The 17,986-nt window shown below is 46.3% G+C and overlaps 1 protein-coding gene across 3 annotated transcripts in view; it reads left to right on the forward strand.

Moving 5' to 3' along the window:
• Window positions 1-17,986, forward strand: part of SULF2 (sulfatase 2) — a 317,708-nt gene that overhangs the window by 272,092 nt on the left and 27,630 nt on the right. For all 3 annotated transcript variants that reach the window (XM_030211408.1, XM_030211410.1, XM_030211409.1), the window contains 3 exons: window positions 1,952-2,150; window positions 11,554-11,794; window positions 16,541-16,637. In XM_030211408.1, the coding sequence (XP_030067268.1) occupies window positions 1,952-2,150; window positions 11,554-11,794; window positions 16,541-16,637 (537 nt within the window). The remainder of the gene's footprint in view (window positions 1-1,951; window positions 2,151-11,553; window positions 11,795-16,540; window positions 16,638-17,986) is intronic.

Raw genomic sequence — 17,986 nt, forward strand, 5'->3', positions numbered from 1 at the left:
CACCAAGCACCACGCCGCTTGCCCTCGCTCCCTCCTTCTTCCAAACAAGCATCAGCCCGCCCGTCCGACCTCCTACCCTCCCAGCACCCCCCTCCTCCTCCTTCTCCTGTGAAATTGAAAAGGTGTACCGGGTTAAGGTAGCGTTGGCAGCGGCAACGAAAAGCGTGGTCTTCACTCGGCGCGCTTCCCTTCTGTCTCTCAAGCTCTGGTCCCGCCCTTTTTTTTTTTTTTTATATTGACAATATCAGTGCTAACTTCAGATTTTTTTTGGTTCATGAAAACCTTCACTGATTCTCATGAAGTGCTCTAAAGCAGCTTTACAAAGATAAATTCAAGTCGAGTACTTATCTGTTGCCCGACAGTGGCCCCATCCGTTTCGCTTGTGGGCTTTTTCAAGGGCTGTGCTTCGACAGAGAAAGCATTGAGAAAATTTTTTTCCTCTCTCTTGATCTGACAGTAACTTAATGCTACTTTGAACAAACACCACGCCCCCAGTTAAAGCTGCTAAAAACTGAAAGTAAGCGGTCAGGTGTTTTGAGGTCTTTTCCTTGTTTTTTAGAAATATTTTGTTAAAATCAAACATTATATTTCCATATAAATGTTATTGGATTCCTCTTTATATGTTCGGTGTTCTTTGGGGGTAGGAAATAAATCCCCTGTTTCCTGCCCATCCGCTGCCTCTACTCTGCCCAGCGTGGGTCCATGTTTACAAAATGGCTGCCGAGGTAGTTTCGCCAGCCATTTTGTAAACACAGTGGTGCAACCAGGAAGAATAGTGGCAGCAGGGCCCCGTGGGCACTGTATTGTGCGGTGGCGGGCAGTCGGACAGTCCACCCCTGAACGAGATCCTGGTTTTAATGGAGTGGAGGAGTGGCCTAGTGGTTAGGGTGGTGGACTTTGGTCCTGAGGAACTGAGTTCGATTCCCACTTCAGGCACAGGCAGCTCCTTGCAACTCTGGGCAAGTCACTTAACCCTCCATTGCCCCATGTAAGCCGCATTGAGCCTGCCATGAGTGGGAAAGCACGGGGTACAAATGTAACAAAAATAAAATAAAAAATGGAGAGCCAATGTAATCTAATAAAGGAGTGGCTCACTCAAAACAGGGTACTTTAAAAATAAATTGAGCAACTGTGTTTTGTACAGTTTAGAGTCTTTAGAGGACCTTCTCCTTACAGCCCGCGTACATAGCGTTACAGTAATCCAACTGTGAGAGAACTAGATTGAACCAGTAGTCTAAGTTTTCCAGATGTAAAGTAGGGCCTGATGCGCTTAAGCTTCCAGAGGGTTGTGAATGATTGGGAAATGACCTGGGAGACATGTTGTTCAAGCATGAGCTGATGATCAATGAGAACACCAAGAACACATAACTATGGGCGCAATATTCAGCCGTAGGCTGAACTAAACCTGGAAACTCAATGCCAGGGCACACATGGCTTTCGGCACTGAATATCCAGGTTTAGGAAGCTAACCGGGCACCAGCTGACATTCAAACCGGTGCCCAGTTCATTTGTATCATAAAGATAGCGGACTGAGAGTAGCTGCTAACTGGCTAAATTAACTCTCCACCATAACTCTGCCCCTAACCTATCCGGTTAGGTGATGATCGGTCAACGGACATATTCTGCGGTACTCTAACTAGTTCTTCCAGTCTACTGCACTACTTCTCAGACCTATGGCACTCAACTGGTTAAATGCAGCTGAATATTGGCTGCCAGCTTGTTCAGTGGGGTTTAACCGGGCAGGAACATTTTGACTATTGACCTCTGTGTTCTTTATAAGGTAGGCTTAACCTACGTTGACTCCCACCCTGGGTTAGCAGTTATGAAATTACTCTCCCTATGGCGGCTACCTTCAAGTTATCGGGCTCCAGTAAAATGTGAGAGTAATGAATAAATTCTCCTTGGGCTTGGGAATTCTGGTATTCAATCCTGTCCCATTGCTTCCTTGTAGAAGTGGCAATGTATTGAAGATACCACAGGGAAACTCCGACTTCATAAATGCAAAGGGAGAACCAACCTTGCCATGGGTGTGAGCAGTAAAGGAAGGACCAACCTTATGTCCAAGTATTACAGCAAGGAATGCATCTGCGAGGCCAACGACTACAAACTTGGGCCTTTTGGTCGTCGGAAGAAACTCTTGTCAAAGAAGAGTAAGTATTTGATCTCTTTCAAAACCTGCTATTCCATCACTGTAGGTAAATAGATACTGTATGGAATTTGAGTTCAGCTCTTGTTCAGGGGTTCTCGGTGCAGTCCTCAGGACACACCCAGCCGATCAGGTTTTCAGGATCCCCACAACGAATATGCATTGGAGAAATTTGCATACAATGTATCTCCTGCATACTCATTGTGGATATCTTGAAAAGCATATTGGCTGGATGTGTCCCAAAGACTGGATTGAGAAACCTCTGCTGTAGTTAGATATAATAAGTGTGTGTTTATACTGTGACTGAGGTTTGTAAATTGATATTGTGCATAGAAAAGTCTACTACTACTACTACTACTACTACTACTATTTAGCATTTCTATAGCGCTACAAGGCGTACGCAGCGCTGCACAAACATAGAAGAAAGACAGTCCCTGCTCAAAGAGCTTACAATCTAATAGACAAAAAATAAATAAAGTAAGCAAATCAAATCAATTAATGTGAACGGGAAGGAAGAGAGGAGGGTAGGTGGAGGCGAGTGGTTACAAGTGGTTACGAGTCAAAAGCAATGTTAAAGAGGTGGGCTTTCAGTCTAGATTTAAAGGTGGCCAAGGATGGGGCAAGACGTAGGGGCTCAGGAAGTTTATTCCAGGCGTAGGATGCAGCGAGACAGACGGTGCGAAGTCTGGAGTTGGCAGTAGTGGAGAAGGGAACAGATAAGAAGGATTTATCCATGGAGCGGAGTGCACGGGAAGGGGTGTAGGGAAGGACGAGTGTGGAGAGATACTGGGGAGCAGCAGAGTGAGTACATTTATAGGTTAGTAGAAGAAGTTTGAACAGGATGCGAAAACGGATAGGGAGCCAGTGAAGGGTCTTGAGGAGAGGGGTAGTATGAGTAAAGCGACCCTGGCGGAAGACGAGACGGGCAGCAGAGTTTTGAACCGACTGGAGAGGGGAGAGGTGACTAAGTGGGAGGCCAGCAAGAAGCAGATTGCAGTAGTCTAAATGAGAGGTGACAAGGGTGTGGATGTGGGTTTTGGTAGAGTGCTCGGAAAGAAAGGGGCGGATTTTACGAATGTTGTAAAGAAAGAAACGACAGGTCTTGGCAATCTGCTGGATATGAGCAGAGAAAGAGAGAGAAGAGTCAAAGATGACCCCAAGGTTTCGAGCTGAGGAGACAGGGAGAATGAGAGAGCCATCAACAGAAATAGAAAATGGGGGGAGCGGGGAGGTGGGTTTGGGGGGGGAAAAAGTCAGTAAATAAATCCTAATGAATAAATAAAATAAATTTTGATCTCAGAATACACAAGTGAGGGATTTGTAAGTTTCTGGATAGAAAACAGCAGCTGGATCTTCACTTCCAGTCCATGTACCCAGGAGCAGGGGCGTAGCTAGGTGGGGCCACAGGGGCATGGGCCCCCACAGATTAAGCTCTGGCCCCCCTCTACTTTGGACTCCCCCCCCCCCCCCCCCCCCCGCCGCCGACCCTCCCCTGTTGCTGCCCCAACCCCAACCAGCCGAAGTTTTCTTCAGCGCCAGTCAACTCCGGCACCTTCGCTGATGATGTTTCTGACTCCTGACGTCCTGCGGGAGGGGGTCGGAGGCTGTGGGAGGCGGGCTAAAATGTGCCCCCAACCTCGGGCTCCACCGTGAGGTCTGGCTACGCCCCTGCCCAGGAGAGGGGAAGCAATACTGCATGATTTACAGGATGCTGTCCTGGCCTTCCCCCTCTATGTGTAACTGAGTCTGCTCACATCTGCAGCGCAGTACAGGCTCATTTAGAATTCAGACCTGATCCTTGTTAAAAACTTCAACCAAACCCAGCCTGGCAACCTCAATCCAGATGTATAACCAGCTTGGGTTCTGATTGGGATAGAGAATGGTATCTACTGGTTAATGTAATGGTTTGAGAACTGCAAGATTCAAATTCTAATGTCACTTCTGACACTGATTCTGGACTTATCCTGGATTCTCACTTACAGATATATAACCTATTCCTTCCCTGAAGAGCTTACAGCATTTCTGAAGTCATTTCTTGGAGTACTCCCTAATAAGCCTGGTTCGGTGGATATCCACAATGATTATGCTTAAGATGGATCTGTATGCATTGCTTTCATCGTATGCAAATCTGTCTCGCATACTCTAGAGTACCAAGGGGTGTCCCAAGTGCAGGGCAGCAAGGAGCTGCACTGAGCAGCCACGTGGTTATCGGCTCTGCTGGTCCCCTGCTCCCTCTGATGTCTGCTTCCTATCCCGGGGCAGAGCCAACAGCCATGCGACTGCTTAGCATACCCCCTTGCTCAGAGGAGAGAGGGCTCAAGAGGAGGATAATTTTCAAAGCCATTTCTGCAAGTAAACTAGCGCTTGAAAAATTGGACACGCAAGATGCAAAGGATGCCGGGGGGGGGGGGGGGGGGGGGAGGGGGCATGTCACACAGTACACATTTCTAGCTCGGGCCACAAAATCATTTTGAATTTTGAAAAGTACATGTGTAAAGTAAACACTTTCCCCAACCCCGCCCTCATAAGCACCTCCTCAAACAGTGGATACATTTGCAGGTATACAGACTATTCACACATAACATTACCTGCATATAACAGAGGCAGTTCTGTAATGGATCATTTCTGCCTGTACAGCACTAGTCTACTTGCAGAGACTGGGAGACTGGGCGTCTAAATGGCAGATGACGTTTAATGTGAGCAAGTGCAAAGTGATGCGTGTGGGAAAGAGGAACCCGAATTATAGCTACGTCATGCAAGGTTCCATGTTAGGAGTCACAGACCAAGAAAGGGATCTAGGTGTCATCGTTGATGATACGTTGAAACCAGGGCCGTATCTGAACTTCAATGGTAGGGGGGCCAGAGCCGAGGAGAGGGGCACATTTTAGCCCCCCCCCCTCCCGCTGAAGAAGAAGACCCCACCCCCGCCCGACTACTTTAAACCCCCCCTTTCGCGGAAGACAGCTCCAACTACTTTGAACCCCCCCCCCCCTCCTCCTGCCGTCACTCCTCACCTCCCTTTGCTGGCGGGGGTTGGCCCGCCAGCCGAAGTCTCCGTCCTTCCTTCCTTCCTTCATTTGGGTTTGGTGGTTTCTGACGTCCTGCAGGCTGCACGTTGTACGTGCGTGTGTGCAGGACCTCAGAAACCACCAACCCCAAACAAAGGAAGGAAGGAAGGAAGGACGGAGACTTCGGCTGGCGGGGGATGGGGTCCCCCGCCAGCAAAGGGAGGTGAGGTGCGACAACGGAGTGACGGCAGGAGGAGGGGGGGTTGAGAGTGTCGTCGGTAGGGGGGTCCAGGGGCAAATCTGCGGGGGCCAGGCCCCTGTTGCCCCATAGCAGATACGCCCCTGGTTGAAACCTTCTGCTCAGTGTCCTGCTGCGGCTAAGAAAGCAAATAGAATGTTAGGAAAGGAATGGAAAACAAAAATGAGGATGTTATAATGCCTTTTGTATCGCGCCATGGTGCAACCGTACCTCAAATATTGTGTTCAATTCTGGTCGCTGCATTTCAAAAAAGATATAGTGGAATTAGAAAAGGTGCAGAGAAGGGCAACGAAAATGATAAAGGGGATGGCGGGGTTGGTGGTTGGGAGGCGGGGATAGTGCTGGGCAGACTTATACGGTCTGTGCCAGAGCCGGTGGTGGGTGGCAGAGATAGTGCTGGGCAGACTTATACGGTCTGTGCCAGAGCTGGTGGGTGGGAGGCGGGGATAGGGCTGGCCAGACTTAAACGGTCTGTGCACTGAAGAGGACAGTACAAATAAAAAAAGTAGCACATATGAATTTATCTGCTTGGGCAGACTGGATGGACCGTGCAGGTCTTTTTCTGCTGTCATCTACTATGTTACTATGTTACTTCCCTATGAGAAAAGGCTAAAGCGGCTAGGGCTCTTCAGCTTGGAGAAAAGGCAGCTGAGGGGAGATATGATAGAGGTGTATAAAATGAGTGGAGTGGAACAGGTAGACGTGAATCACTTGTTTACTCTTTCCAAAAATACTAGGACTAGGGGGCATGCGATGAAGCTACAATGTAGTAAATTTAAAACGAATCGGAGAAAATTTTTCTTCACTTAATGTGTAATTAAACTCTGGAATTCGTTGCCAGAGAATGTGATAAAGGCAGAGTTTAAAAAAGATTTGGATGGCTTCCTAAAGGAAAAGTCCAAAGCCCATTATTAAATGGACTTGGGGAAAATCCACTATTTCTGGGATAAGCAGTATAAAATGTTTGTACTTTTTGGGGATCTTGCCAGGTATTTGTGACCTGGATTGGCCACTGTTGGAAACAGGATGCTGGGCTTGATGGACCTTTGGTCTTTCCTAGTATGGCAATACTTATGTACTTATGTAAATGGCTTTCAAAATTATCCTCCTTATGAGTACCGGCGTATAATTAAGGAAACACACCGTTCTGATTATTGTGCCTCAGCAGGAGAATCTCGGTAATCTGTATTTGATTAAGGTGTCTTCAGTCCAAACCTCAGCTTAGCGCACCATTAAACACCCAGCAAGTTAGTGCGGCAGCCCTAGCCAGAGCGATATCTGTGTTAAATCACAAGCCTGACAGCGGTAGCTGAACTTGATTAATGCGGTTATGTTGAAAGGACGCAGAGCTCCCTACTGTCTAAGTCAGAGTTCAGCATCTACAACATTTGCTTGCTTCTGTATATATAAATGAACAATTATTTCAGCTGGAACAGTCCTCCAACTTGGCAATGAATTTGCTTAGCGGACTTTGAATATATTTTCCAAATGTTGCTGCGGTAATTTTTGTGTTTGTATGAAACAATAGCTATGATATTTGTTTGTAGCCTCCTGTGGGATTTTTGTTTGTTTTTTGCATAGCTGCTAACTGTGGGTTGAAGTTTTCTTCGCCCAAAGCATAATTAAACTCTGGAATTCGTTGCCGGAAAACGTGGTGAAGGCGGTTAGCTTAGCAGAGTTTAAAAAGGGGTTAGACGGTTTCCTAAAGGACAAGTCCATAAACCACTACTAAATGGACTTGGGAAAAATCCACAATTCCAGGAATAACATATATAGAATGTTTGTACGTTTGGGAAGCTCGACAGGTGCCCTTGGCCTGGATTGGTCGCTGTCGTGGACAGGATGCTGGGCTTGATGGACCCTTGGTCTTTTCCCAGTGTGGCATTACTTATGTACTTATGAAAGGAACTCCATTGTTAATCAGTTACAAGCACTCATACTAGAACAAACTATAAATTAACAAACAGGTCATGTAAATATACTGGGGTTGATATTGAGCCTGCGGGAGGCCAGGGCTGCCGAGAGGGGGGGCAGAGGGGGCAACATTCCATGGGCTCGGGCCTCCAAGGGGGGCCCTGCACCGGGGCCGCCGGCGCTGCAGTCCCTGGTCTCACCTGCCTACCTCCACGGCTCCGGGCCCCCTCCCTGTGTCCCGCCCTCGCGGAAACCGGAAGTTACATCAAACAAGGGCGGGACATAGGGAGGGAAGGCCAGAAGAGACGTGATCTGCAACTGTCGCTTTGAATGAAGGGGGCCCGGAGCCGTGGAGGCAGGCAGGTGAGACCGCGGACTGCAGAGGCGGGGCGGCCTTGCCCCGGGTCCGGCCTAGTCTCTTGGCGCCCTGCGGGAGGCAGGCCAGCTAAGTTTATAATGTATATAGTTTATTTACATTTGTTATACTGCTATTAGTTAAGTCGCAGATCACACAGATAGAAAGTGGCATAGAATTCAGTAGAAAAGGGACTACGAAAAAAGAAAGCCTGATGCCAGGTGAGCGAAACAGGGACTAGGGAGACATAACCGGTTGTCATTTAACGAATCGGAGGAGACGTGCCGGGGACGAAGGGACAGTAAGGTTTGCTAAGTAAGGATGACGACCCACATGATAAGCTTTGAAAGCAAGAACGAGTGTCTTGAAAACAATTCTTTGCTCAACAGGAAGCCGATAAGATTTCTTAGAGTGGTATAACGTGATCATACTTTCAAGCGTGATGAAGCAATGAAGTCCTACATCAGCGCAAAGCCCAGATTTTTAATTCCGGGCCATTTCCAGTGACCGGTATTGAATATCCGTGGGGGGGGGGGGGGGGCGGGGTTTGGCCACTATAAACTTAACCAGCTAAGGAGCCCTTTTACAAAGGCATGTAAGGCCCTACACGCATCCAGCGCTTGCCAAATCAGCATTACTGCCTGGCTACCTTTTGCCCGGGCGGTAATTCTGAATTTGGCGCATGTCAAAAACACGGGGTAGGAAAATGTTTTCTATTTCTACCACGCGACGCTTACCCGGCGGTAAACGACAGTGGGCAAGAGCTGCATGACGACCCCTTGGATAGCATGAGAGACCTTAACGCTAAGTCAACGGGTGGCGGTAAGGTCTCTGGCCAAAAATGGATGTGCGCTGGTTTTTATTTTGCTGCACGTCCATTTTCCAGCCCCTTAAAAAAAAAAGCCCTTTTTCCAGGATGCGGCAAAAACTGACCTGGCAGGCTACTTTTTGCCGTGGCTTAGTAAAAGGACCTCTAAGTTAGCCTGCTATTTTGGCTGCCCAATTTGGCTGCTTAACTTGGCTGGCGAAGCACTGAATATTTGTGGATACACGATGCAACCGGTTAGCTGCCATGCACTAACCGTAAATATTCAGGGGGAGATAACCAGCTATTTCCCGCTGAATATTCGCAGATAGCCGGTTAAGCGCTATGTAACCAGCCATAGGCGCCGACTCCGTGGGTGCTGTGGGTGCTTGAGCACCCCCAATATTTCACCCACCGGAAGTTCGTTCCCTCCCTTCGAGTTCCAGGCCCCCTCCCTCCAAATGTTAAAAGTCATCTATTTTACCTCATCGGGGTTAGGGCGCAGCAGCGGTAAAAAGCATGCAGGCCCGGCTCGGTGCTTAGTTGTTTTTCCTTCTCTGTCTCTCAGCTGTGGTCCCGCCCTCATTACCTGTTTCCACAAGGGCGGGACCAGAGCTAAGAGAGAGAGAAGGGCAAACAACTAAGCACCGAGCCAAGCCTGCATGCTTTTTACTGCTGCTGCTGCCCTAACCTCGACAAGGTAAGATAGATGACTTTTAAAATTCGGAGGGAGGGGGCCTGGAACTAGAAGGGAGGGAGGGAGGGGGGAGACCCTGGAACTCGGAGGGAAGGGGGACCCTGAAACTCGGAGGGAGGGGGGGACCCTGGAACTCGGAGAGAGGGGTCAGGAAAGGAGAGAGAGAGAGAGAGAGGAGGGGGCCTGGAACTGGGAGGGGGGATGGGAGGGGAGGGGGAATGCACCACCTGTTAAAAAAAAAATTCAGCACCCCCAATCATTTTGAAAAGTTGGCTCCTATGTAACCAGCCAGGATGGTTAAATAGCACTGAATGTCGGCCACACTAAATCTTGTACTTAAGCGCTCTCATCTAAAAAAAACCCTTCAATCACAAAGTATTTATTACATGCACGTTAACATCTGGCAGACCTTCCTCCTTCATCCTAGTTTATTGGTAGGTCAAAAGTGTGTATTTTAAAATGAGTTTTAAGAGTGCCCTAAATCTTTTGTGAGTGAGTTCAGCTCTAAGGGACTCAGGAAGAATATTCCAAAAAGTAGGAGCTATAAAAAAAAAATGTTAAGGCAAAAATTGTATAACAAGGCACAAGAAATAGGTGTCCAGAGGCTGCATGCTAGGACCCTATTTAAAAACAACAACAACAACATACACAGCTATAACCATAGAATACAAGCATAACTGCAAAAATAGTTACACACCTAAAACTTGGGCACAAGTACCTATGCTAGTCATAGAGCAGACATTTGTGTACCTAAGTGCCAGAGGTAACATCTGTGCTTCGATAAAGATAGACCCATCTTCTTTTTGCCACCGCAGGAGAGATGTGTAACTTTGCATCCTGCCCAAACTCCGCCCAGACCCATTGTCCTCTATTGAGATAGACATGGGGAAGTCACTGCTTGCCCTGGTTGGTAGCATAGAATGTTGCTGTTATTTGAGATTCTGAATGGAATGTTGCCGCTCTTTGGGATTCTGGAATCTTGTTTCTCTTTGGGATTCCAGAGTGTTGCTACTATTTGAGATTCTGAATGGAATGTTGCCACCCTTTGGGATTCTGGAATCTTGTTTCTCTTTGGGATTCCGGAATGTTGCTACTATTTGAGGTTTCTACCAGGTACTTGTGACCTAGATTGGCCACTGTTGGAAACAGGATACTGGGCGAGATGGACCATTGGTCTGACCCAGTATGGCTATTCTTATGTTCTAAGAACTTTATGCAGGCTCCTCTCATAATTCACAACAGTGTTCACTGCCCCTATATGGAGACATCATGTGTATCTGACTGTTACAGGCAGGAGATGATACAACCAGCCGAGGGGAAAATTGGACTTGAAAAGAGAACCAGCCAGGAATATTTGTGATGCTTTTTCTGGTCTGTAGGAGGGTGTGGTTACACGGGAGGGTATCGTGAACCAACAGGGAGCCCACCCGGCTCTCCTTCCAGACAGGAAGGGGCTGAACTAGGCTGGAAAAGGCTGCGACTGACTCATAATTCTGGAAACCATCCTGTTACTGGAATGATAAGTGATGTGTGTAGACTGCAGGATGTCGGTATTATAGCGAGCAGTGTGTGGGAATAGTATGAAAAAGCAACCAAGTGTTATAAAATATCAAATCAGGAAAACCAAAATTTAAAAAAAATATAGATTTAGGCATTGTAGCTTAATGGTTTATCAGAGTTTCTCCTGTATTTTAATGAGTGTGTTTAATGAGCATAATCCTTACTGAGCTTTTTGGAAGACAAGCTAAGTAATAAAAAATGAAAAGGGGAAGAGCTATTTTTAAAATCTGTATTTATGTACCTGGCTTTCTCATCAGGTCAGCAAGCATCTTCCAAAGTCCCTGCCCACAGGACCTGCTAATCATAGTTTGGCAGCGCTCTCTGTGTCACATTCCTATTGGTAGCATGTGTGGAGTTGGTGTCCGTGTGTGAATTCCAGTGTACACATTAACATGTGCCTCAAAAGCAACTGAGAATCCCATAAAATCTTAATCACCATATATCCACCTTCTCTTGTCAACGTTCAGATGCTGTGTGACTTTTCTTTTATCCTGTACTGCCATCTGGTGGCTAATTTAATGAACCACCCAGAAAGAATCCTATGAGGGTTTTTGTTTCCATACAAAAGAGACTTTACATTCTGTGTACCCAACTCATAAGGGCCAGATATGCTAAAGACTTCCTCCCATTTTGTGGCTGAGAAAGATGCTTTGTACATTAGCAAAGTCCATCTGTGTTGTTCCTGTTCTCTTAGTACACTCTGCCAGCTATCCATCTGTCACATGCTAACGAGGCAGAAGCTAGGGGAGGGGCAGCTGTGACTCCGTTTAATTACTTTAAAATCTATTCCTCTTGTTTTTCCCCTCTAGAATACAAATCGAGTTACATGCGGAATCGTTCTATCCGGTCAGTATCGATAGAAGTAGATGGAGAAACCTACCACTTGGACAAGGAAGAAACATATCGACCAGTCCTATCCAGGAATGTCACCAAGAGGCACATGGCAGAGCAGGATGTGACAGACGAGGACAAAGACACGGAGGAATACAGTGGCACTGGCAGTATCACCAATGAGCTCCTGGTGCCCACTTCAATTAAGGTCACGCACAGGTACGTATGTATATATACATTTACCTTTCCATTGGAGCTGAAGACAAGTTAGGTATTTCCCTGTCCCCATTTGACTTGCAACCTACTACTACTTATCATTTCTAAAGCGTTACTAGACGTACGCAGCGCTGTACACTTGAACATGAAGAGACAGTCCCTGCTCGACAGAGCTTACAATCTAATTAGGACAGACAACCAAGAGATAAGGGAATATTAAAGTGAGGGTGATAAAATAAGGGTTCTGAACAAGTGAGTAAGGGTTAGGAGTTAAAAGCAGCATCAAAAAGGTGGGCTTTTAGCTTAGATTTGAAGACGGCCAGAGATGGAGATTGACGTACCGGCTCAGGAAGTCTATTCCAGGCATATGGTGCAGCAACCCAAGGACTAGATTTACTAGCCTGCATTAATGCATTAACACCCGTATTTATCATGTTAAACACCGACCTCTTTATTGTCAATGGAATCTATTTGCTAATAAGCCACAATGTATAGAAAGTATGAAAATGTATTAATGCATTAACATGGATAGTATTTATTTAAAAATGTCTAATTCGCCTACAACTAACGGAGTACATAAAAACATACATAATAAAATCAGCAGACAATAATCAAGCCATCTAACTGTTTCGTAATCAATCTACACAGAAAATCACCCCCCCCCCCCCCCATTCTTTAACAAAAAAGTGTGTTGAGGCAACAGAGTTAACCGACTTACCCAAGTCACATGTCCAAGGACGTTCGGTAGGATTTGAACACTGGCTACCTCTGTTCTTAGGCAGCTGCCTGCACTATGTGCCCTCACCAGATTTTCTACAATATTGGTATATTGTGTTGAGGATAGTACTTCATAAAAAAGATTTATGAAAGCGCTATATTTATTTATTTATTTGTTTGTTTGTTTGTTGCATTTGTACCCCGCATTTTCCCACCTATTTGCAGGCTCAATGTGGCTTACATATTACCGTGAGGCGTAAGCCGCCTCCGGTGATGGAGCAAATACAGAGTGATGTGGTAGAGAATGAGATGTATGTGTTACAGACACATAATAGAATCGAGAGAAGAAGAGTTATATAATGTTCGTTGGTTTCGTTGTGTTGCTGAGTCCAGGCACTTAAGTTGGCTCAGTAAGGTACGCCTTCTCGAACAGATCTGTCTTTAGTGATTTCCGGAAGTTGAGGTGGCCGTGCGTTGTCTTTATGGCTTTTGGTAATGCGTTCCATAGTTGCATGCTTATATAGGAGAAGCTGGATCCGTGGATTGATTTATACTTGAGTCCTTTGCAGCTGGGATGGTGAAGATTTAGGTATGATCGTGATGATCCAATTATGTTTCTTTTTGGTAGGGCTATAAGGCCAGACATATAACCCGGGCCTTCGCCATAGATAATCTTATGGACCTGGGTGCAGATTTTGATAAATTCCTCCCTAATTTTTCCCACTAGCCATATATCCCTCACTGACCTTTTCTCCACAGTGCTAATGTTTGGGTAGAATAATTGTAATCTGATTGTCTGGCCCCTGATATATACAACACATTCATCTAAAGTTGTCTCTCCTGTTAGTTTTAGTTCCTGCCTGTTCCCCACCTCCCAGTCATCGGTGATTGTGCTGTGTGTAAGTGGGTTACACTGAACAGAATCTACCATAATAAAAAAAAATCTGTCATTTTCAATTTTCTAAACTGGAAAGTGGTATACAACAGGACACTAACTATAATAAGTAGCGTACAAGGAAACATCGTACATCATCCTACAGTCTCAAAAGCCTGTTTAAAATGCCGGGTGTTAAGATATTTTAAGCAAGTCATCAAATGGGAGTCTGACCTCAAGTCCTGTGGGAGAGCATCTCACAACCATAGGGGGTCTCTTGCAATGGTGCGCTCACGTTTTTAGCCTGCACTAAATGCTAGAAACACCCATAGGAATATGTGGATGTCTCTAGCGGACCCCATAGAGTTTAATCCATGTCATTTAAAGGGACCCAACCAACAGAGAAGCTTTCAAAATGACACACAGGTCCTTTAGAAGCTGATCCATCTACCTTAACATCCTTTTCATGCTTCAATAAGAGGTACCACACCCTACAAAAAGTCATGATCTGCAGGACCAATATGATAATGAAGACCATTTCCTGATATCTTTTTTTTTATTCTTTTTGCTTATTTTATTTATGTAGCATTGCATTTTGTTTATTGTGGAAAACTACCTTGTAGCTTCTGGGAGGGGTGATAGGTTAACTGGATAAATTACAGCTATGGAAAGGGAAATGGGACTTGATATACCGCCTTTCTGTGGTATTTTGCAACTACATTCAAAGCGGTTTACATATATACAGGTACTTGTTTTGTACCTGGGGCAATGGAGGGTTAAGTGACTTGCCCAGAGTCACAAGCAGCTGCAGTGGGAATCGAACTCAGTTCCCCAGGATCAAAGTCCACTGCACTAACCACTAGGCTACTCCTCCACTCATTCCACCATTAAGAGCCAACCTCATCAGTGATGTCACACAATGGCTTGATTGCCTGATACTTGGCTCACTTCTGATATTGTGATGTCATAAGAGAAAGGGAAATGGGACTTGATATACCACCTCTCTGAAGTTTTTGCAACTACATTCAAAGCGGTTTACATATATACAGGTACTTGTTTTGTACCAGGGGCAATGGAGGGTTAAGTGACTTGCTCAGAGTCACAAGGAGCTGCAGTGGGAATCAAACCCAGTTCCCCAGGATCAAAGTCCACTGCATTAACCACTAGGCTACTCCTCCAATAATTCTACATAAGCGGGCACCTCCTTTTAGGTGCCTCGATTTGCTGTGCGGTGAAAGCCTATTCTATAAGCACATCTGGGCACTCGGATTTTGTTGAGATATACTTTCAGTACACCAGCCACAGACCTGGCATAACTGCAGTCGTGTAAATATGTCAGGGGTGCGCTTAACTTAGTAGTGTTCTGTAAGTTCTGTGTGTAAGTAGCACCACTGCCTCTGCCCCTCCCATATGAAAGCCCCCTCCCACACACACACACACATATTTATATGCTATGCCATTGAGATGCATCATTACAGAATAGGCCAGAGTGGCTTTGTTGCCACTTACACACAAGTGGCAGTACTGTGTACATTTACACACACAGGCGTGGGGTATGGGGTACCCAGGAGTGGCCTAGTGGTTAGAGCACCAGTCTTGTAATCCAGAGGTGGCCAGTTCAAATCCCACTGCTGCTCCTTGTGATCTTGGGCAAGTCACTTAACCCTCCATTGCCTCAGGTACCAACTTAGATTGTGAGCCCTCCTGGGACAGAGAAATATCCAGAGTACCTGAATGTAACTCACCTTGAGCTACTACTGAAAAAGGTGTGAGCAAAATCCAAATAAATAAAATAAATGCAGACATCTGGTTATACAATTGCCCTTTATGTGCATTTTTATTTCCATATTGCTCCCTGCCTCTGTTGCTTTCCCTGGTTGACCATATCTGACTCCCCTCAATTTAGCAAATGCTGTTAGGAATCCCCACATCTTCTATGTCCTCTCTCGCTTTGCTCTTGCATACTTGATGGTTGTCTTAACTACTACTACTACTACTATTGGCAGACTTATACGATAGTGCTGGGCAGACTTATACGGTCTGTGCCAGAGCCAGTGGTGGGAGGCAGGGATAGTGCTGGGCAGACTTATACGGTCTGTGCCAGAGCCAGTGGTGGGAGGCGGGGCTGGTGGTTGGGAGGCGGGGATAGTGCTGGGCAGACTTATACGGTCTGTGCCAGAGCTGGTGGTGGGAGGTGGGACTGGTGGTTGGGAGGCGGGGATAGTGCTGGGCAGACTTATACGGTCTGTGCCAGAGCCGGTGGTGGGAGGCAGGGATAGTGCTGGGCAGACTTATACGGTCTGTGCCAGAGCCAGTGGTGGGAGGCGGGGCTGGTGGTTGGGAGGCGGGGATAGTGCTGGGCAGACTTATACGGTCTGTGCCACAGCCAGTGGTTGGGAGGCGGGGCTGGTGGTTGGGAGGTGGGGATAGTGCTGGGCAGACTTATACGGTCTGTGCCCTGAAGAACACAGGTACAAATCAAAGTAGGGTATACACAAAAAGTAGCACATATGAGTTGTCTTGTTGGGCAGACTGGATGGACCGTGCAGGTCTTTTTCTGCCATCATCTACTATGTTACTATGTTCTCCATGTGGGGGATCAGGTTAACCCAGAAAATGCCTAATCACACCTCCACCTCCCATCAATCCACAGTGAGCTCAGATAGGACAGAGACACTCTCTCCTTCTCCTTCTCCCTCTCCCCCCCCCCCCCCCAAGATTCCTGTAGCTTGCTAATGCGGACACCTTGGGATGAGTTCATAAGGGGGTGGGTACTTTAAGTGGTAACATATGCACCCACTTTGGGGTGTTTTATTCATTTCTGTACATATGTGACAACATGGTTGTGCACCTTTATAGAGCACTAACTACTAGAAAAGTATGCGCCATGATGATGCCTACCTAGCTGGTGGGCGTGCAAAGGGGTGGACATGGGCAGAGCACACAGATAGGCATGTAGATTTTAATAGACTGGATGGACTGTGCAGGTCTTTTTCTGCCATCATCTATTATGTTACTATGATCTCAGCTAGGGTAGGAGTGGATAAACGAATCCTGCTGCACCTGTTAAAAAAGGACCCTCCTTATGTCGCTACATTTGCATAGTGAACTTGTGTCTCAGCTGCTGGTCTCATTTCACTTTCTGTGGTATTGCACAGGTGCTACATTTTGGCCAATGACACGGTGCAGTGCGACACGGATCTGTACAAGTCTCTCCAGGCCTGGAAAGATCATAAATTGCATATTGACCATGAGGTTAGTGGTGCTGCTGTGATAAAAATCCAATCCTCCCCCACCCCCTTTTATGTTCTGGAATCATTGCATACCTGCAATTGAAAAATGTGAGGGGCTAATATTCAGCCTGGGCAACAAAGGGTTTATAAGCCGCTTTCAGGCACAGGCTGACCTAACCCTGCACAGCTCTCTCAGCACTATAGATCAGGGTATATTCACTGACCCAGAAGTTAACCGGGCATGGGACGATATATGCTTATTTACTTATTTCACCATTGACATACCACAAGGGGGAGCCGGTGAGGGCAGCTATGCAGTTTACAAAAATCTCAGAAAGAAAATAGCAGACAAGAAAGGGTGGGGGGGGGGGGGGGGGGAGGTAAGAGGAAGGAGGTAAGGCAAAAACAGCTTCATGTTAAAGGCTTTAGAGAAAAGATGAGTTTTGAGGAGGGACTTACATTTGAGAAGGGAAGGTTCAGAGCAGAACTGTGCAGGGGAGGGCGTTTCAAAGGGGAAGGTTCAATGTAGCTGAAAGCAATTTTGTGGGAAATATCTAAAGGGAAGGGCCTGCGGTGAAGGGAGTGCAAGTAGATTAGAAGATGAGGAACGGAGGATGCATGCAGGGACCTAAGGATTTAGAAGGTTATTCAGATAAGCAGGGGTGGAAGGAAAACGGCCTTCAAAGATAAAGGGGAATTTTGAATTGAATACGTATGGAGACAGGGAACCAGTGTTCAATGCGAAGGAATGGAGTGACATGATCGAAACGACGTGAATGGTGAAGTAACTTTGACGGCTGTGGACTGAATGAGTTGCGGAATTACACTAATCTAGGTGGATAATCGCCAGAATGAGGAGGAGTGTACGGAATATTGCCCCTAACAGGCTACGTTTCTACTCCGCCCCAGCCTCCTCCTAACCTAGCTGGTTAGGGGATGGCTGGTTGGTGGTCATATTTAGCGGCATTAACCAGTTAAGTTCTGCTGTATATCAACTGCCAGCTCGTTCAGCGGTCTTTAACCGGGCAGGCGTCTTTCCTGCTCAGTTAAACCCTTTTGAATATCGACCCCTATATTTTTGAAAAAATCCCATCTAGATGAAGCTTCCCCAAAGCTTCACATATTTTTATTTCTGTGGTATTATAAGAATCGTATCATCTATTTATTTCACTGTAGTATTTATAGGGAACTCCCAACCAGGATGCTTCTCAATAATATGATATATCTGAGAAATAAAATTATCCACTTCCCATCAACAGGGTGACGAAAATGATAAAGGGGATGGGATGACTTCCCTATGAGGAATGGCTGAAACTGCTTGGGCTCTTCAACTTGGAGAAAAGATGGAGGAGGGGAGATATGATAGAGGTC

The sequence above is a fragment of the Microcaecilia unicolor genome, chromosome 8 (assembly GCF_901765095.1).
Source record: "Microcaecilia unicolor chromosome 8, aMicUni1.1, whole genome shotgun sequence".
Taxonomy (NCBI): domain Eukaryota; kingdom Metazoa; phylum Chordata; class Amphibia; order Gymnophiona; family Siphonopidae; genus Microcaecilia; species Microcaecilia unicolor.